The 22,176-nt window shown below is 37.2% G+C and overlaps 1 protein-coding gene across 1 annotated transcript in view; it reads left to right on the top strand.

Annotated features, from left to right (window-relative positions):
- Positions 1-951: 951 nt before the first annotated feature.
- SLC6A11 (solute carrier family 6 member 11) overlaps positions 952-22,176 on the top strand; it is a 98,525-nt gene continuing 77,300 nt past the window's right edge. The window contains exons 1-4 of the mRNA XM_085302582.1: positions 952-1,171; positions 4,924-5,058; positions 5,266-5,406; positions 6,585-6,675. Coding sequence (XP_085158708.1) covers positions 952-1,171; positions 4,924-5,058; positions 5,266-5,406; positions 6,585-6,675 — 587 coding nt within the window. The remainder of the gene's footprint in view (positions 1,172-4,923; positions 5,059-5,265; positions 5,407-6,584; positions 6,676-22,176) is intronic.

Raw genomic sequence — 22,176 nt, 5'->3', positions numbered from 1 at the left:
CTGTCTGGTGCTTTGCCCTGGTTGCTGTGCACAGAGTGGGGGGAGCGAGCCGCTAGGGATGCTCAGGCAGTGATGCTGGGTAGAGGAGGAGGAGGAAGAGGAGGAGGGGGGAGCTGGTGGGACAGCCTGAGATGGGCGGAGGGGGAAGGCGGGTGTTATACCATTGCTCCCAGGAACGCTGAGCATTTGCAGATTCCGGCTCTAGAGAGTGGGGAGGGGGAACATCCTATCCCTGCCAGCCAGCTGGGCAAAGGCGGCAGCTGCAGATCAGGACGAGGTTTCTTGGCTCCTCGTTATCCTCGCGCTTGCCTCTCCCTGGCCGCCTCTGCCACCGGGTGCCTGTGTTTGTCCCTCCCTGGGGTCCCGTGCAACGGAGCGGAGAGCAGCAGCCTGCGGCAGTCCACTTGGAGCTGAGCACGGAGCTAAAGACTCTGCCTCTCTACTAGCCGTGCAGGCAGAGCCCTAGGTGAGTAGTCTGGGAGCTCCTTTACTCTTTCAGGCAGGCCAGGGGCCATTCAAGCCACCTTCTCCACATCCTTTTCTTCCGCTGTTCTTGTTTGTGTGCATGGAAGGTGCAGGAGATCTCTGTCCTCAGTGAGGTTAGTCAAGTTGGGATCCTTGCTGGGGGAGGGATTTTTGAAAGGTTTCCGCTATCTTGTCTTAAGACAATGTCCTACTAGCAAGTTCTGTCTCCCAACTCAGAATCCTCCTTCTCCCCTCATGCAAAAGTTTCTTATTTTCTCCCCTTTTTCTTCTTTTTTCTCCTTTTTTAGAACTTGTCTAGTCTTACAAAATTGCCTCCTTCACTTTCACCTGCAACTATGTGTGGCTAATAAGTATTTTGAAGCCAAGGATACCCTGAGGGACTTCCTAGTGGTTGAAGGTTATAACTAGAAAGTGACTCAAAATACCTCTATGCTTTTTTTTTGTTCTCCTTCAGGCTGGGTAGTCATGACAGCTGAAAAGACTATTCCCATGATTAATGGCAAGCCAGAAGATGTTTTGGACCCAGAAGCCTCCAGTACCAACCTTGTCCACAGCAATGATAAGAAGGTTCACGAAAGAGGTCACTGGAACAATAAGGTTGAATTTGTGCTTTCTGTGGCAGGGGAGATTATTGGACTGGGAAACGTATGGAGATTCCCATATCTTTGCTACAAGAACGGAGGAGGTAAGATGACATAGTACATAGACATARAGTTCACCATAAACACTTGGAAAATAAACAATTAAAAATGTTTTGCAATGATTTCTTGCACTAGTAACAAAAGGTAAGTGTTCAGGATTTCAGTGTATGTGTAGATGGGGAAATGTTAAGCATCTGAGAAGAAAGAAAAAATGTGATGTTCCCCTTCCCTTCTCTTCCCCAGATGTTGCGTGGTTTTGTTTCACAAGTTTTGTGCATTTGTGAATTTATAGGTTTTTTTACTGTAAAATTTTTTGTGTAGAAGAAACCAGTGTTCTGCTGAAATAGGCTACAGTATGCTTGCTTCTGCATGTGAATACAGACTCATGCATATTTAAGTTTTTTCTGGCATGGAAAAGATAGTAGCAATTTATTTTCTGGAACAGCATGCTTTGGATAGAATGAATAGTATTTTTGATAATACTATGAAGATTACTGTTTTAATTTTCACATGAATGTTACTTTAGTTCAGTTGTACCTTCCTTAGTGTTTACTCCCCAAATCACTTCACTGGGGTAGGGGAAGATGTCAAGCTCACTGTTACTCAAAGAAGAGTTCGAGATTTTAAAAAAAAAAAAAAAAGTAAACCCTAGTTTAAAAATGCTGTGAACTGGATTCAACACTCTTCCACTTAAGGCCTGTTTCAGTGTAAATATATGTGTTCAGTGGTTGATACACAACGATCTGGTTTTTAACAGGTTAGTTTACCAACACTGTAGTGCCAAATTTATTTCCCTTTTTCTTCTAAAACTAGGCGTGGTTTTCTGAACCCAGGGATGGTTTTGGCCTATTTTTTCTGCTGTTTCTAAAGACTAACGCACAGTAGCTGTGTTTCTGGTTTGCATCTCCTTTCCTTAGTACCTGGCAAAACCAAGATGACAAGAATTCAGCCTTTCCTGGAATGATGCTGCCAGATAATASTTTAGTATGTAAATGTTAATATGCTGAGTACGATACATAGAACAATTTTTCCTTGTTTGGGAAAGGAAAATATGAGAAGTAATTTGTCAATGTGTAATGAAGATTTTCTTGCTTATACAGTAGTCTTTGTATGCCCACATGTAGTTTTGTGTATGAGCTAGCTTTCTAAGAGGTAATACTATCATTAAGTATAGCATGAAGCAGTCATGTCTGGGTGACTTGTTGAAAATACATTTAATTAAATATCATGTTTAATCATCAATGCGTTCTTTTAGAGTAGGATTAACATATGTTTTAATTCATATATCCTGGCACCATAGAAAATTTGCCATTGACTTCAGCTTCAGTGGGGTCTTGGTCTATGACCTTCTACCATCTGCTCCATTTCTATTACTCTCTGGAATGCCCTGCTGGAATTTTACCAGAGGTGGGCTTGTTAGTTTTCACTGTTCATGTCTGATGAAGCAATCTAGTGTGTTGTTAGTGAAGTACAATGTTGAGATATGTGAGATAGTTAAGAAATAATTTGCTCAGGTACAGAAGCAATCCCAGAACAGTCCAATGGAACTTCCAAGGTCTGAGCTCTAATGATACATACTGATACATAAGGTCACAATATATAATGTAGACATAAGCTTCTTTCATTTTATTTTGTTCTTACAGGCATTTGGTGATCTGTTTATAAAAATCTAATTCCTTTAAACATTTTGAATTAGGTATTTGTAAGTATCTCATCTGCCTGCAAGCTTGATCTCTTCTCATTTTCATGATATTGTATCTCAGTGGTGGAAAGCCAGTCAAAGCCAATGCTTCTAGTTGAACAGATTCTTACGGACTAGGATTGTGCATATGAGTGGGCCGAGCTAGATTTTCTATTGGCCAGCAGTTCTCACATCACAACTTGTTAAGATTTTGTTTAAGCCATTTGCACAGTGAATCATACGGCAAAAACGTGTTTTAGATGTATGGATTCCCTTCTCTGTGAAATACATATTTATTACTCAAGATGCAGCTGAGATTCAACTCTAGGCAGATAGCCTTGTTGAGGAAAGAAATTACTCAATGAAGAGATCTCTTGTGATGTGCAGGGACTGAAGAAACTGCAAGTCCCGAGGATGCTATGTAGAACTTTTCAAAACAGATACACTTAGTTGTGTTTCCTTTCCATGTCAAAGTGATTAAAGCATAACAACTGTTGCAGTTTCTGKTTTTTTTGGATGATCATGGATAGGAGCCATGTTTACCTCATAGTTGTAGAAATTTTCCTCAAACATTTGGAAATGTTTTGCTCATAGCTAAGATTCTGATAGAGATGTAGTATTACAGAGGCAGCTGTTCATGTGCTGTTCAGTAGTGTTCAAAGTAATTTTCAGGACTTCTTGTTGAAGGGGATATACTGCTATCATTAACACTTTAAAGAACAGATTTCTCTTTAGAGCACCACTGCTGTATGCAGCAATGGACAGTATTGTATAATATGTCTTCCAGAAAAACTGTATCTGTCAAAACCTGTGATTTTAGCACATCTTGTATTGATTTGAAATTGAATGAATAGCAGGGTAATTATATCATTTAGTAGCAGCATTAAATGAAATTCATGAATTCTGGGATTATACGTTCAGGAACAAGTAGATTGAGACCTGGATACATTATATTATATATGTTGTACTAACCTTTACTGTCATAATCTAATTAGAAAATTAATGCTTTGTTGTTTTCATACAACTATGTTCTGTCTACAACTTTCTGTGCTAGTCTGCTTGGTTAAACTGATGGAACTATATTTACTGGTATAAGTAAAAAGTGGAATCAGTTATTTTATGCTTTTTTCTTAGTATTTATTTCCTTCTTTCCTTGTTTCAGTTGAAACCTGTAGAGTTACATGCTTTTATATCTCGCCCTTTTACTCATCAGGGAAGTTGAGTACCCAGGGAATGACGAGGAAAGCTCTTCTTTTGGCCTTACATATTCACTGTTTCTCTTTGTAGTGGAAAGGCTGTATCTCATTCCTTGTTACTTAGGTTCAGTTCTCAACAGAATAAGTAAAAGCTGCATTACTAGCAATTTTGCACCTCTGCTAGCAAGTGACCTTCTGCCTAATATATGTGTGTTCTGTCATTTCTTTGCTTCTGCATATTTCGTAGCCATGTTCTGTAGGTACCATATGTAATAACATAATAATGAAATAACGCAATTCTTCTTCTATATATATAATTTGATAAGAGAAAAATATTTGGTACAATCTAGCTCTTTAGCACCAAATTGTACTACTCATCTATATTGTAATTAACTGTCAGCATCTAATAAAAATATTGGATGCTTTATTTTCCTACTTTTTCACTGTACTATCTCCAGCAGATAAGGTCAAGCCCTGTTCTTGTAAGTAGTTCAGTAGTTTATTTCATCATTCAATTTTTCATGATCCTTACTGTAAGGCTTATCCAAATAACATAAACACTCCTTGTTGGATTCTGTTTCCATAACACTTTTTCATTCCTGCTTTCCTGAGAAGATAAAAGATTCAATAGGCTGACTTGGTGATAATCAGAGCAGAATTGTGTGGCTGTACAAGAATGTAGTCTTCCCTGTGTTTGGGAGAATTTAATTTATTGTGAGGATCTTTTTAGTCCCTGATACTGGCATAAAAGCTAACTTCCAACATTTAGAGACAGGAATAAGTATTTTTTTGCACTTTTAACACATCGTCTGTTGGTTGGCTGACAGTTGATCCTTCTTTATTAAGAAAATGAATTTTCACTAAGCAATTGAGGAACTTTATTCCTTATAACCAATACCCCCTCAATGTTTGCTTGTAGGTGCTTTCCTCATCCCGTATGTGGTTTTCTTTATTTGCTGTGGAATACCAGTATTTTTCCTGGAAACGGCCTTGGGACAGTTTACTAGTGAAGGTGGTATTACATGCTGGAGGAAAGTTTGCCCTCTATTTGAAGGTAACAAAGAATTCTCTGTTCTACTGCAAAAGAAGGCATTAAATCAAAACTAAAGTAAAAGCTATCATATCAGTATTGAAATTAAGATATAAAGTAGTGGGCATTTGCTTTTTAAAATGACCTGAAAAGTAAAAGGTTTCTGTGTGTCTCTCTCTCCCTCTCTTTTTTTTTTTTTTTTTTTTTTCTTTTTTCTTTTTTCCCCTCCAGGCATTGGATATGCTACCCAAGTTATAGAGGCACATTTAAATGTATATTACATCATCATTTTAGCATGGGCTATCTTCTATCTGTTTAACTGCTTTACTACAGAACTTCCTTGGGCTACCTGTGGGCATGAATGGAATACAGGTATGACCTCAGTAGAGATTATTACTGTACTAAGTAATTGATTCCCATATCTTTGCTGCAAGAATGGAGGAGGTAAGATGGCATCATATATAGATTGAAATGATAGGTTACAATCTTGCTTTTTCACTCTGAGTGAAATCAGTAGGAGTTTAAATGGAGAGGAAAATATTAAAATAGGAACTTCAGATCTTTTTAATGCCAGATATTGAGGGATAATAGATTGTATTTTTACTAATGTACATCAGGCTACTACTGAAAATTTAGCCACATAGTCCTTACAGCATGGAAAATAGCCCCTTACATGAAAGATGTGGTATGTATTCATAAGGCTTCACAGTATAGGGCTCTGCATCTGTCTTCTCTTCAATAATTTTATCCATAGTACTGTACTTATTCTATTGCTCTTGAAGATTACAAAGGCCTATCGGGAGGAATACATACTAATGCCCTGCATTTCCGTATTCCTGATGTTTTTGCCTTTCTCCCTGTCTCTGATTTCAAGTCATGTACCAGTTATACTGTCTTTTACGGTTTCTATTAACTGGCCGTTATGTTCCTTGAGTACACCTAAAACTCTGTTTGAAGTTTGTTGCAGTTTGGGTTATGTTAAGGAACTAGCCTTGGGCCCGCTAGATGTGGAAGGCTTCAGTATCATTTTTGGCATCCCTGGAAAGAAGCATAGTCAATGTTTATCGTTGTTCAAATAGTAAGTGTCAACTCAACCATGCTGAGCTGCTGTGATCTTCTTTCTCTATATTAGAGATAATAATAAGCTGAAGAGTGGCTTTTTACTTGCTGTATTAAGGCAAAGTGGAAACTTGTTGCTGGCAGTGTTTCATGAGCTAATTGTTGTTGTTGGGCATTGAATCGTCAGTTGGAGAAGCAGTATGTTTTAATTGGCTCAGTTTCTCAAAGTCATTCTAACTGTGCCCGTGAAAGTTGTAGGAGAGTGTAGCATACTGCGCGAATATCTTTTTGGAATGGGTCTGTGGTCTGGTGATCAAAATACACTATGTTATAGAATTTTTGAGTGTAGTACTGCAGGATACTTAGAAATCCCTTTAATGACGGAGAGCAAATGTGTTACAGAATTGGTGGCTTTACAAGATATAAGTACTACAAGAAGAAATGTACTTACATGTCATATAGCAAACTTTTCTTTGTTGTTTTTTTTATAGAAAACTGTGTGGAATTTCAAAAACTTAATATGAGCAACTGCAGTCAAGTCTCTTTACAAAATGCCACTTCTCCAGTCATGGAATTCTGGGAGTAAGTGCACCTAAACTTACCTTTGACCAGAGTATTGATTACCTTCCAATATTTTGATCATTTGTAGACAATTAGATACCTTGCAGCACTATAGCATTTAGTGATGTGAGTTCAGCTGGAAATTTTCTCATACAGCCAGGAGGGTCAGGATGAGAGTTTAACTCTCATCGTTTTTGGAGGATGCAAGGAAAGGAATTCCAAATTCTGAAAGAGCATAGAACAAAGTACGCAACTTGCTTGGGAGCTTGGCTCCTGCTGCTGGAGGGAAGGGTGTCAAACTCATACTAATGAAGAGGCAGAGGTGAAGGAAAGAATGATTTTAAATATTTCTTGTTTCTTCAGAATGTTTTTCTCTTGTAAGAATTGTATCTGCACGTTTGTTTGGGCCGAACGATATTTTAGCCTCTGTATTTCATTATTTTTGAATAGAATTATTATTATTTTTGAATAATACTTGTAAGTATTAGTTATTCAGCTGTAATAGTAATTAGAACATTAGCAATGGGTCTCCTTACTTCTCATTTCTAGCTCAAGTAGTGAAAGAGAATTATGTCTTGACAAAATATAGGCTGCTTTTGTGATGACAGATCTTTTTCTTACTGTAAACATTTACTTTGTTCGTGTGCAGCTTCATATATGTTCCTTGCAAGACATAAGAGTATGTTAGGACAGTCATGGAAATGGAATATTACTTTTAATACTAAGCCACTTCACATTTCAAAATGGTATTACAAGATTCAGGCTTACTAATACTCTTGAAAGCCTATTTTAGTATTATTTATCTACTGGCAGAGCTTTATTTTGAGGCTCTATGTTCAGAAATGAGTAACTACACTGTGAAGGACCATGTATTAAGACCATTCTCCAAGGAAGAACTCTAGATTGACATAATTTTCTTGAATGTTAGCATGTGCTATTGCCTCTGTATTTCTTAAGTCATGCTGCATCAGTTACCTTAACCTTCACAGGTGGTAGTTGCTACTTCAGTAAACAGTGCTATTGTACAGTTTTTGCTTTTATTTTTCATTACAATGTGTGAAATTGCATCACACACTCAAATTATAATTCTTATTTGCTATTAAAATTTCAGTAATCCCAAAACCTGACAACTTGCATCAAAATTTATCTACTCTGCCCATTCCCCAGCTAGCGTTTCAGAATAAACCAGTATAAACCAATAAAATATACCAGTGAACCAGTATAAACCAATAAAAATACTTACTTAGATGATGTCTCTTACTGCTATGGCTTCATCATTTTAACAAAAATATATTGTGGTTCTTTGGGTTAATTAAAATTAAGATTTTTGTATAGTTGCAGTAAATGAACAAACTACCCTCTCCGATACTAGCATTATTTTCTGACTGTTTATTTGATTGTTCAGTAATCAAAACTCGGCAATTGATGGTAACTTCTCGAGTTAATGCAGCGAAGCAGGCAAGGTTCAGTTAAATTACAGAGAGGTTACAAACTAAGTTCGTAAGCTGTGTTTTGTATCCATGTGTTTCTTTTTGGGAGGTGGGGGGGAGTTCTCCCTGCTAGTTTCTCATCTTTGAATTGTCTAAATCTTCATGCTAGTGCTGTCATGACGCAAATGCATTTTAAGCCTTTCTCTTCTCAGCACTCTCTAAAAATGAAGCTAAATAAGGTACTATAGCTGAGAGTATAGCTAACCATTTTGGCTAAGAGTTAAGAATGAATTCTGAACCTAGAAGTGATAATCAGATTCAGCTTTTTCTCTAACTTGTATTACAGACTTTTGTGCACAAAGTTGAAAATACTCAAAAACTTTAAAAGTCATAAACACAAATAAGAAAGTGAACAAAATACTATTTTAAAAGAGATTTCTAAGTGTCTCTTTTTTTTTCCAGACGTAATATACTTGCATTATGAATTCAGATCAACAGATCTGAAATAATCTCCATACTTTCTGGATATTACAGCATCTGCTAAGGAGCCACACAGCCAGTGATCTTATGCTATTTATCTGGAACTTTTTCCTTTTTAGCTGTTTTGTGGACAAACTGTTGATAATACTAATAGTTTACTAGCCAAAATAGCTTAAAATGAGCTGTTACCTACTTTCCTTGTCCAAGTAAAACTGATGTTACATAGCTTTCTACTCTTTGGGAATTAATGCAGTGTTGTCCTACTGAGGAAGATGTTTGCTTTGTTAAATTTAAGTAGGTGCATTGTTGCACGGTTTCAAAATTTAGAAGAGACATGACATAAATTAGTCTGAAAAAAGAACAGCAAACTTAGGAAAATGCATGTTAAAATATTAGGATTAGTTTTCTATTAAAATGATTASTTGAACAGAAGATTATAATGAAGTTACATGTTATATACATCAAACACATAACTGCACAGTACAGGTCTGTTTTTATAACGTGCAGTGCAAATCATGGAAAAAGTAGTYAGTAAGCAGGAAATCTGTTACTAGACTAGTTATTTTGTACAGTAAGTTATCTTATGACTTGTAGAAAAGTGTTACCAGAAGTGTAATTAACCAGAAATCCTGTTCACACAGTGTTGTTCTACTGCTTTACAAATTCTGGTGTCAGGAACTAGAATTTTATTGAAAAATTCTTTTTGCAACAGATAGAGTAAGTTGATGCAGCTCGCACAGCGGAGAAGCTGGTTGTTATTTGCAGAACTCAGACAGCTAGCGTGTGGTAATCTTTAGTGCTACGATAACCAGTCACAGGACTGAATTTATTTGCATAATAACCAAATCCCTTAGAATTAATTGGCTTCATGTCTGAAAGGAAGGGAGAGGCAGCAGTTTTCTTCTGAACAGCCACAGCATTCAAAACTTTGCTTACATCTTGTTCTCTGCAATTGTCTAAACTGTGATTGGAACTCCCCTAAGTCATGACCACAAAAACGTGAATTTATTGTAGAAAAGATTGGGGGGGGGGGGGAAGTTCTCTAGTCAGTTACCATCTGCTCTTGAGATAATCTGTGAATKATAATGGTAATTATTGTGAAAAGTGATGCTATTTGCATACTAGGAGAGATCTCAACTGCTGTAAAACTGAATAGTTTTTTTTTTTATTACAATTGTTAACTGTCAGGCTGATGTTAAATCTTTCCTTTGATAACTAGATCACCTTACTRTAGTCTTCTAGGGTATTTATAATATCTTAAGCCAAGAAAAAAAGACACTCCAAACCTTTGGGAATTGGAGAGGACTCATTATTTACAGAAATGCATTTTTCTTTAGTACTGTGTGTTTCTTTCAAGCCCACTTGTCTGAGTTGAAGAGTTTATAATATACAAGTTATTATCTATCTGACAGCGTACTGCTTTGGCAGATTTAAATGCTAGCAGGTGTTAGCAGCAGGGGCAAAAGTTGAATTTGTTTTCGTGTGTGTTTGTGTGTGTAAATGAATGTACTAGGCCCATAATGTTGTCTTTGCTTCCAGCTTTGAAAAGAAGGCTTGCTTTGTTTGTTTCGGATTGTTTTTGTTTGTTTTCCATTTCACTAGTACTACTAAGTCTTTCGATCATCCAGGCTAGAAGGCTGAGCCCTTTTAATCTGTAACTGGAAGTGACTTTATCTGCCATCATCTGTAACTGGAAGTGACTTTATCTGCCATCCTCAGAGAGAACGAGGATTTGGATGTCCTTCCAGTTACAAAGTCACTGCCCTCCCTGCTTAAATATTTCCAGCTTTTATTTCTTCTGTGTCCTTGGCTATTTCTAAAGCTTTTGCTGGAGTCAAACAGCAACCCATTCAAGCACAGTGATGACTAAAAGGATGCTTTGCAATACTGTGAAACTGTTCTGACATGCAGACTAATAGAATTACTCTTTCTCAGGTATATACAGAGGATGCTATTCCCTTACTACGGAGGCAAGCGTAGGCTCACTTCCTCTGATACTTAGACATTTCCTACCAACTRTGATGGTTGAATCATACACAGAGGTTGATGGCCTATTTATTGTCTTGGATGTATTTCCTCCCCCCCCCCCCACTCAATGTAGAGATCAGTATGACAGTAGGTCATAGATGCTCTATGTCTCTTGGTACATTCAGAAGAATGCCATTATACATGCAAGGACTGCAAAATTCAAAATATTTTGTTTGTGGGCCTGTAACTAAATAGCAACTTATCTGTGGCTGTACAGGACAAATAGTCCGATCCTGCTGAAGGTGCAGCAGGCAGAGTCTGGGAGTTCAGACCCTTTTTACTTGTTCTCCTGCTTAGTTTAGAAATACTCGTCCCTGTTAATAAATGTTTAAGGGTGCATTTGAGTTAGCAGACTTTTAGTTGACTGCAGGTAACAATATTGACAACTCTGGTAAAAATCAGAAACATAAGATTTCTTACCCATCCTTAAAAAGACCTTGTAAACCATGGCCTTGATAAGTTTCACATACCATCTGAATATAGTTTTCTAAGGTAAGCGGCTGAATCAATAGAAATTCACAGCTTTTGTCCTTCAAATTCTCTGATGCAGAGTTCCACAGAAGGACAGGCAAGAGTCTAAAACGTCATTTTTCGTTTCATATTGGCATTCAGGAAATGTCCACTTTACTATGTTTATGTCCACTTTACTTACTGTTTCTCTCATCTTAATCAGATAGCATGGTAAAGGATTTTCTGAGAAAAATCTTAGTATTTCTAAGATATGGCACTTGTAATTTTTGGCATCCGAACTTCAAACAATGAATACTAATAGCTGCAGTAATAATAGAAATGTTGATCATTTTAGATATGTTAAAGAACACCCATGAAAGACTGCTGTGATTGTTGATCAGGCTATTTTGCTATCCAGGGAGGCAGAATAGAGAAGAGAACATTTTCTGTTCCATTATTCCATATACCTTCCTAGGTGAAGGAATTGTCAGGCAGCTATAGGGAACAACCAAAAGAACACGCTGGTATGATTGCTATTGCTCCGATGTGTCACAGTGGTCTGGGACTTGAAACTTCGTAGTGCGTGGGAAGGGAGCTGAATAGAGAGAAGATACATGGTATTGAAGCTGATTCCACCTCAGTACTTTCTTTTATTGGCTTTATAGCAACAAGTTAGTCCTCTGCTAAAGAAAGTCTAGTTGTTAGCCTGTCATTCTCTGGAGGGATTAATACATCCTCAGCATTTCCAAGTAAAGTCTAGTGAGAAAAAACTTTTTTCTTTGTGTGTGTGGGGGGRAAGGAGCTGTTTGCAGCAGAAAGGAAAAGGCACAAACCTTTTCCTTGCAAAATAAAAAGAGTTTTTCCTGATAATTCAGGGTGCAAATGACTGCAGGAGTCATATTGTAGTTAATTCCTACTGTCGTATGAAAAGTCATTAGGAATCTAGGCCTGATTCTGCAGTGCTCAGTACCCAGAGACTTTCAGCACCTCTCAGACCTAGGCCCTTTGTTCATGCCTTGCAGGAGAACATTTATCTGTGCCAGACTTGCTTGCTTCTGCTCAGTTCACAAGAGGCTGTGTGAAAACACCTTTTTGTTTGAATTCATATGAGCTGTTCATCTGGTTTTCCCTTGAAACCACAGCCATTGCCTGGTTTCAGTTGAAAGAAGTAAATGAGATAGGTCTCGAAATGCTAAGCCAGTTTCTTAATATTACTAGAAAGATGATATTTTAGTGAGATGCTGAACTAGGGAAATGAACTTTCCATGATTTTAAATTTTATCTTGTACATTTTATGTAATGTTTTATTAGGCAGAAAAATTGATGTTAAGAGTTGCAAAACCAAGTAATTAATTGTTAGGAAATACAAGAAGTAAAGTTGTTCAGTGTTCAGTTCAATGTCAATGCAGCTTTTTAGGAATAAGATCATCTTCAGTTAAATAACTTGGCAATATTTTTCAACAGAATTACTTCCTTTTTGCTAGAGGATAGATAGGGAGGAAACACTGTCCAGCTATTCAGTATTTTATTGTTCTTTTTTCTTCTTTGTCTTATCTTTTAAATTCTCAGTATTACTAAACTGCTACTCTGCTGACGGAGTTATTAATTTTACCGAGTCTTTCTGGGTGCTCATGGTGTCAATGGCTTTGTAATCGAAAGTTTCTTGATTATTTCCACATTCCTTTATCATCACAAAAACTCTGTAAATTCAAATTATTCCCTTCTTATAGAAGGGAATCTGAGTTACACAGAGATTAAAAGGGCCTAATGTGAGAGGCCCAAGACCTGATTTTTCATATTACTTAGCAGGAGATTCTCTAGAGTTGTGGAAGTAGTTTCATTTCAATTCAGAAAGAAACTCAGCATAAGTCAATTTTGTCCAAAGATTACGATTAAAAAAAATTTCTCACTTAAATTAAGACATTTACTATAAAATTTGGTTGATACAAGTAATTTCCATTTGAATTGAACCAAAACATTTCATTTTGTGTACTTGCATGAAAATTTAAGGGAATGATTCAAAAAAGCAGTAGTGTTTTAACTCCTTTGCTTCAGTGACTCAGTATGTAGACCGCTAACTTTAGACATAGGTAAGTTATCTTACCAGTTTAGTATCCCTCCCCAGGATTAGATCTAATCCTGCCCTTCTCAAATACATTTCCAAGTGCTGTCTCTTTTTTGTATTACAATTCATCCTAGTCTGTTTGCCTGGACAGTTCAGATTGTCCTCTGAATTGTCTTTAATTAGGTATATTTCTTGTTCCAGCTTCAAGTCCCAGTCATTTTGTCCAGCCTGTTGCAGGTGCTGCAGACTTGCATCCATTCTCAGAGTGGATGCCAACTGGACTCCAGTTTTAGCTCCCATAGTGTTTCTACCTTTTTCCCTAGATTCCTTGCCCAGGTAATCACAAACTGTTCTTCCTGCCTCTCTCTGCTTCTTCATCTCCCTCTACCTGTCTGCTAATTTGAGAAGGACCAGCCGCCTTGTCCAAATTGTCTCACCCTAGCTTATCTTCCAGTCTCGCTAACTCCCAGTCCCCCAGATGTTTTGTTCCTTCTGATGTTCCCAATTTCCATATAGTGCATTCCATGCAGTGCTAGAGCATATTGACTGGGAGATCTGGGAAGATTTCGTCTGGCTCCTGAAGAGGTMTACACTGAACATTGGATATATGTGTTTTTCCTTTCCTTCAATATAAGGCTGTCAGATAAYTGCAGTAAAATGTTGGTGCAGCCAGAAATTTCCATTAATACTTTCGAAACCAACTATAAACCTTTTGATCGATCAGTGGAATTCTGAATAGATATCTGAAAACAGGCTGTTATAATGGAAATTCTTAGCCTTCTGGTAAAAGTACAGTGGTAGGAGTTGCATCTTTATGCTTGGAAAGGTAATTTTTAAGTGTTATAAACAGATCTTCAGTAGATGTGAGTACTTTAGTTAACAAAAAATTCTTGTTTGTCTGATTGTGAGTATCCTGTGAAAAAAATTTGTCTTTTCCTACTTTAGAATGATAACATTTATACTTTATCTAATATTGTTGGAATCCAGATATAGTTCATAAAACATTTATTTTACTGTATACTACTTAGAATGTGTGTTAGGAAWTTGTGGTGTTGAGTTGATCTGAAAAAAATGACTGGTATGATGAAGTTTTGCCTGCAATGTTGGAAAAAATAGAAACTGCATTTTTGTAGGAAAGATCGTCTGTGAACTATTTGAAATACCCTTTAACTACACAGCTGTTAAAATTTTAGTAATTATGTGGGAAGGCATAGGGAGCAGAATAATGTGCTTGTAAAGCTGCTGGATCAGATACACTGTTTTGCTAAAGAATGCAAAACACTTATTGATTYTTAGAAAAATATGAAATATGACATTAAGGATAATTTCATTATTGCTATTAATGTGGGGGTGTGTGTGTGTCTTTGTAGGGGTGTAACATATACACAATTATCTTTAAAATGCACATTTTGATGAGGGAGGCAAAGGAATATTGGGGAGAGCACAGTTTGCACAGAGAGAATTAAAAATATTTTGAAAGTTCTAAAACAGCACAACCTTAGTTATGCCATGACAAACTTGCCTTTTGTCAGTTAATAGTGGAACATGCTAAAATAAACAGGAATGTTTATCCTAACTTTGTTAGGATTTAAATTAATTTCATATAGATAATTTTTGTTACTTAGAGAAGACCTCTATAGGGAGGCATCCTTTCTGTCATGCCTGTTTTTGTGCAAATACATAAGTGAGATCATCCCCTTTTTCAAGTTACAATTTCAATAAAAAAGACAGACAAAGGATGTGGAAGTCTTTGCTTTATTGGAATCAACACTTAGTCAATGGCTAGGGGCTCCCTGTTCTGCAGGAGAAAAGAGGAAGGACTTTGATAGTTTTATCCAAATAGTATTCAGTCTTAAAAGTAATTCAGAAGTAATGCCTGATCTTGCATCCTCTGAATTTGGTGACACAGCTCCTCTTAATTTTTCTGGTCACAAATCAAGGCCACAGTACCTTCTTTAAACCTATACATGAGATCTATTTTAAACTTCAATAGATTAAAAGTGGAACTATTCTATAGAAATACAGGCTTAAGCATCCCAAGCACTTACAAATTGGTAGTGTCTGTCGTCGTGTGCCTTTGTTACGTATGGTCTCCTATATTTCTATCTAAGCAAACTTCTAAATCCTCTGGTACTATCAAATGCAACATGCTATCTGTGGTAAATTTCTGCTTGAAGCCAGTTATTCCAGTACACTAGCTGCCTTAAAGAAAAGAATATAGTTGAGTTTTGTTTTTGTTTGTGCTTAAGAGCATTTATCAGCTATATAACCTGGTCTCTTTGTAGATTCAAGGGATTAACTGAAAGGGTAGTTGCTTAGCTTTTTAGCCAGTTTAAAAGCTCAAAAGAGGGATGCAGAAAACACATCAAATAAACACTTTCTTTTTGGAAGGTCTTCTACTGTTTTGAGAGCTGATTSACTTAGATTTGGCTTTGAATCTAACAGATGATTGTCATAATGAGCCTTCCTGGTGTGATCTCAGAGAACTGGTTGTAGGGCAGAATGCTGTCTTCTGCCTCCGGGAAAAGCATCATTCTTGGAACTACTCTGTTCTTTGCTCTGCTCTGTAGTCAGATCTGCTGTTTTTCTAGGCAGGGACAACACTGCATATCCCTCCCAGCGCAGGAGAAAATAAAAAATTTAACTTTAAAAATAAGAAACTCTCTTAAATATTTAAATGTAGTCTTTTTTTCTACAGTGAACTGAAAGTAAACACAGTTTTAATTAAAAACAGAGTGGTAATGTTCCTGTATCATAGTCATAGTTATAAAGTTATGATTATTGATTTCATTAATTGAAGCAGAAGCAAATTCTAGTCCTTTTCTTGTCCTCCTTTAACCCTCTTTAGGACCTTAGGATGAATCTGCACAGTGCAGTGATACTCCCTGCAGAAAGTGCAATACTCAGTTAGTTTGAGCATCAGATATGAGAAACAGTAAAGCTATCTGTAGTGCTGTGTGGTTCTGATGGGTGTGTGCACTGCACTCTGACTCAGCTATCTGGCTGCAGAGAAATTTTGTGTGTATAGGATGGCATTCCTGTTCTAAAAAAGCTTCTCACACTCCTTCAATCTTAAACTCTCTCTCTCTCTCTCTCTCTCTCTCTCTCTCTCTCTCTCTCTCAATACTATTTCTGGATACATTCTTGAATTTTTGTATCAGCAGGTTTTTGAAGGGAGTTGTCCAGTACTCTCTGACCAGGTTCTTTTAGATATTCTGCACATAGAAAGTATAATGTTTAATACAGTAGTTTATTTTGAAGGTATTTGATGTTACATGGAGTTTTTGATTTAGCAGGGTGATACAGCGATATGCTGAAATCACAGTGCAAGTGTATACACTTAGCAAAATATGGCAATTGCAGTATACATTTCAATCACAGTACCAGTGTGATCTCCGTTACTGGTTTATATAGTATGTTCACTATCACAATGCTGGACATCGCTGTTTGCTGTAAGGGAGTACGTGGGTTGAAGCCAGCTCAAGCCTGTTGCTCTCTTTGAAATTTTTTTGGTAGTTGTTCAGGTTTTAAACTCTTACGTTGGGCTGAGTCATGTATACACTTCCCCCGTGCTGGTCTGGCTAACTCAGGGAGATACTCACATTCTTTTGATAAACCAGTTGGTCCACTCAACAGATAGAGCTGCTTGTCTTACACAGCGGTCACCCTCTGGTCCCCTCTGTGTTAAGATAAATTCAATTCTGTCTGCAGCAGCTGTGATTAATGAGCTACATCCTACACTATTCCTGAACTTCATGGAGCTCCTCACCCTCTGAGCCTTCTCCGATTGTTGGGGTTATTGATTGATCACAGGGGTAACTTATACAAGCTCCCAAAACCAAAGGGGAAATAACTTTCACCCATGAGAACTATGCATTATTGTTTTCCATCATAATCATTCTCACTCCTCTTTTGCAGAGATGAGCATAATAAAGGAAGTTCAGAATAAGGTCTGTTTCACTGTGTCCCAGTCTTTATGCTTGTATATGGAGACTGTATAGACTTAGGTTTCAAGGGGGGCAAGTAAAACATACTTATCTGTAAAAGTACTATGAGCTTCAGCAACAGGAGAGATCCAAAATATGGAAGGAAACCACATACAAGAATTGGGATTGCAGAGTGGGGAAAACAGAAGGCTGAGGACGRATGGCTACCAAAGGAAGGAAGTGTTTTCCACTGGTTGAGACAAGAAGTTGTATTTTTGTGTGGCAGCATGGAAATTTAGCCTTGATAAATGAGTCAGACTCATTAAACGTTGCCATAGATCTTCTATAAAGTTTGTGTAATATCAATCACTAGGCCTTGAAGCAATGATGTAGATGTACTTGTCCTGCAGTGGGGAAAGAGGGCTGATACTCTCCTGAAGTTCCTTCCAGAGCTATCTTTTATGATTTCAACTCTGCTGACTGTTGTTCTTAATTTGCAAATCGAAGCTTGAGGCAGCAGAATTTATCTTAATTTATCTGATTAAGAATCGTGCTTTAAGTGCTGTAAGAGGATGGTATTTTTTGAAGACTCAGTAGTTGTTTACAGGAAAATAGGACTCGAGACCTCCTAAAATAGCTTGAGAGTTAAGATCAGATTCACTCAGCTAGCATTATCACATTTGCAGTTTTCTTTTTTCTCTTTTGGCCTGTTAGCTATTCTTTTCTGCCTTGTGCCCCAGCTCCTTTGCAGTTTTACTTCCCAGGTTTCTTTGTAATCAGGATTTAGTAGGAGGGCCAGCAAGTATAAGAAATGTGTCATATTTTTGGCCAGTCAGGGTATGGTTTTATATTGGCATATATAAATGTTCTATGTGGAACATGTAAGAGGTTACCATCACTCATTAGTTATACAAATCTGTAGCCAAGGGCTCACCTTGAAGGACTATTTTACAAAACAGTTTTTCAGTTACAAGTTGCATCAGTCCGAGTGCTGAACTGATTTATATTACCCAGATGATAATTGAAGAAAAAGGAGCTTTAATCACTGAATGACTTCTTCAAAGAGAAGTAGTTGGGAAGAGGAAAACTTCAAAAAGACTGAAGGAGTCTTTTGATATGTTGAGAGAGTACGAAGAAACTGTAGAGAATGGGTGAAATGGTACAAAGAAATTATCTGACGGGATGGAACTCTCAGGCTTGGCTAAGAAAAAGTTTCTGTGACTTCAGGGAAAGAGGTTGAATAAAAACAATGGAGTGGAATGATAAATCTTCAGTGTGCATCTATCACTTCACATATTTATATATGTCTGTATAGCTATAAAAATAACTCTTTCTCTGTATGTATTTACTAGCAGCTAACTGGTTCAGCATGGCACCCGAGTAACTTAAGTGCTAACTTTAGTAAGACAAGGGCTGACACAAGAAACATTTGCATTATTAGCAAGCACAGTCTTAGAGAAAGTCTGTTGGGGTGAATTTAATCTAACCTTTAAATTTGATAAAACTGCAGAAGTAGGTAATAGATAATAAAAAGAACCACATCCATTACTCTGTCTTGTCAGGACTTCATGAGGAAAGAACTAGGCTGAGTAGTAAAAATAGGAATAATTCATTCTGGTATTTGTAGGTTCACAGAAAATATTCTGTAAGAGGTGAGTATTTGATAACTGTGCATGATGCTCTAGCCAGGTGATTCACACTGACATGACCTGTGAGAATAGTCTGTCTGCTACTTTTTTTTTTCTTTAAGTATAAAATCATGTGGCTTTCCAGAAGAGAGTTCCAGTGGTTGGAGAGGAATTTCATTATGGATTCTTATTAAAAGCTGAAATACATCTTTCCAGTCACTGAGCATTGGCGGTTTGAGTCAGTACTCAGAAATATGAGGCAAGGGTTATATTGAGCAGTTTCATAAACATGTGGATGTGTTACATTTCCTATTCATGAGTTCATATGGAACTTTAAACACCTTAAAGGGTGTCTGCTGCCAGAGAAGTTTGTATAGTACACAGATTTTGGAACCTTTGTCAGTCTTGAAAGTATAACTTTCAGAAAAGTGAAAGTGTCTGAGCTGCCAACTCTCATTCTTATTTCCAGTGAGAGTTTGGCACTTCTATTCTTTCTCTTTTTTTCAAGGAACATACACTTCTGGGAACTAAAGGTATACCACTGCTTGGAAAACTGACACAATTGACCCATTTTTCCCATTTTTAGTTTTCCAAATGTTAGGATCTAGAAGAAAAAGAACTTTAAAATAATCCTTTAATTTTGGTCATTCTTCTTCTATAAATAATGAGATATATGTCTGTTGTATGGTATTAATATTACCACTGCATGTTTTCCCATGCCATCACTGTGTACCAAGGTACCACTGTGTACCCAAAGCTCTGCAGGCTAGTAAGCCACAGGAGTGTTCATGTTTCAACTAGTTAACCAACATGCCTTCTAAATGCTTCTTCACTCCTGGAGGGGTTCCAGATTGTATAATACGGATGMAAATAAGAGCAGAATTAATGTAAAATGCTGTCTGGGTCGTACGAGTTCATTTAGGCAATGCACGTATATATTGTAGTCTAGGGCTTACATTTATAAGGGTTTTCCCTGTTAAAATATATATTCATTTCCTGTACTAGGGAGAAGACTCCAACAACTTTATTTATCAAAGTCTTCCCTGAGTTAGATTCCCTTCTAATGAGAATTCTTTTTCATTCTGTAGATTATTATTCATTCAGTGAACCTCAGAAAATCTCCTTTATATTTTTGTCAGCCACCTTTTAATATATTGCCTGTACAGAATAGAACAGGATGATTTATTATTGTTTTAAGACTGAGAATCACTTCACAGCCTTTATGTCACCGATGCATAAAATGTTCCTGTATCTGTTGCCTAAGAGAACATTGTACAATTCAGTATGTTTTCTTACGTCAAGAGATTATGAAAAATGACAGCAAAAGGAAGAGAAAGCTCGAGACACAGAGTGAGTAGTAAGTATACTAATAAATTGACTAGGGAAATAACAAGAAGATCCTTTTAAGGTTTGTTTTATTAAAGGATGTACGCATACTTTTTTTTTTTATTTTACCTTATCCTGGTAGGTAGTCAGTTATTACCGATAGATTTACCAAACATCCTAGGAAACTTAAAATTCACTGTGTTTTGTTCTAGTGAGTCAATTCTGAGTACTAGAGCTCATTGTTTCGTTTACGTGTGTGTCCTTTTCTTGCCATTCTGATACTGTCAAAAGATGCAAATTTACCATCACTTACATCTATTGAAAGACATGCTCACAGTTAATAAAAGACCATTAGTAAAGGGTGATTCAGAAACTTAATGGAAGGAGAACTGGATAAAATGCAATTTTTTCACCCACTGAGTTTTAGTTGAATGTGAACAAGTCATTCAAGGGCTGCCATCGTTATTTGTGCTGAGTGCTAATCTCAAATGTTTCTTTCACATAGTACAGTTACTTATTGTGTGACATATTTTGTGTTATATAAGCATGACAGAATGATGTACTTCTCAGTCTAAAGAACTTTCAAAAATATAATAGTATAGAATATTAATTGTGCCAAATACATAGGTTGGAGTGTATGCAGTGATCTGGGCAACTTCAGTGTGTTTAATGTTTCTCTGTGTTTTGTGGGGCAGATTCTCTGTAGTCTTTTATAATCATTTATTTTAGTACAAGGTACTACAGAATTTACAAATTAAACTGCTAGCCTTTTGGTTATTACATCATATTTAGCATTCAGCATAGATTTTGTAAAGAGTTCATCATGTGGGTGTGTAAGGCAGTGGAGAATAGAGTCTCAGGTCTTGAGAGTTTTGTATACTCTAATACTGTTAGAGAAAACCGTTCCATATTCTAAGAAAGGTAGGGAGCATGTAATATTGCTGAACTTGCCTTCTGTTTGCCTTTATTCATTACTTTCTGAGAGTTTTAGCCTGTCTAGTCAGTAAATGGGAGACTACTGACTCAAGCAGTGGAGCCTTCTCTGGAATATCATTCACTGACTGTACTTTTATATATTATTGTTTGAAGTAAGCATTCTGTGCTTCTGCTTGATCGCTTTCATCCCAGTACTCTTTCAAAGGTTTTTACTACTCCTAAACTACTCTTTTCCTTCAAGTTGCACTGTCCGAACGCGTGGATCAGCCTCTTTTCCAAACGGGACAAAAATTAGCACAAATTAGAAAACTGCAAGGAAATGTAACTGTCTGAAAGATACTACAGTGCAGAAAAGCTTATACTGTTCAGCATTGCATAGTGGTTTGATAGAACCAAAGAGCAATTTCAGTACATGGGTGATCCACTAACGCTGCTACCAGTTATGAGAGCAGTGACCTGAAGGAGGATAAGGAAGCATTAGCTTGAGCAAGAGCTCACAGCACTACTGCCTACTTGTAGGGTCAAGTGTACCTCAGCATTCAATTCTTAAGATTCTATATATCCAACAGTAGGAAAATTACAGTGATTCAGACAATGGAGAATAAATAGTGCAGGTGGGGAAATAATTCAAAATAGTTGTTTCTAACATACATTTATATAGCTGGCCACACTTCCTCAGTAAACAAGGATACTCTTTGGTAGATGAGCAGCTGCCTCTGATCTCTGTGGTAAAAAGAATATAGCTTTACTCGTCTGTGTGCCTCTGGCAAACATCTCAGCCTTCCAGTGTGTCTGGAACTACTGCAGCCATTAGGGTCTCTCTCACACCAGGCTGATTTTATGACTGCCAACTATCTGACTAAGCATCTGACAATGTAACAGTCCATAGTGTGATTGTCTTCATCCAGAACCTTGGATGCCTTGTTGTTCAGGCACCCACAGAGGATACTGGTACTTGGAATCTGAAGCCTACCAGTTTCAGAACTGAGTTAGTATCTGCTCAAGTTTCTGTATGTCTGCATCAGCTGCAGTTATTCCTCTGTTTTATAGCTGAGTCGGATGGGGTATCAGAGCAATGTCTGGCCTCTTTAAGTTTAGAAAGCCGCAGAGGTCTGTTCAAAGACACTGAGGTCTGGAAGGATTGGAAAGAACCTTAGGAGATTTTGCTGTCTGTCATCTTATGCCAACATCAAAGAAACTRTATCTGTGTCATGTTTTTCTAGCCTGTTCTTAAAGGATCTGTAAGGAAGAAG

Source organism: Rhea americana, unplaced genomic scaffold (assembly GCF_003343005.1).
Source record: "Rhea americana isolate MKP2758 unplaced genomic scaffold, rheAme1 scaffold_19, whole genome shotgun sequence".
NCBI lineage: Eukaryota > Metazoa > Chordata > Aves > Rheiformes > Rheidae > Rhea > Rhea americana.
The sequence above is the reverse complement of the archived record's forward strand: the minus strand, read 5'-3'. Positions and strand labels throughout refer to the sequence as shown.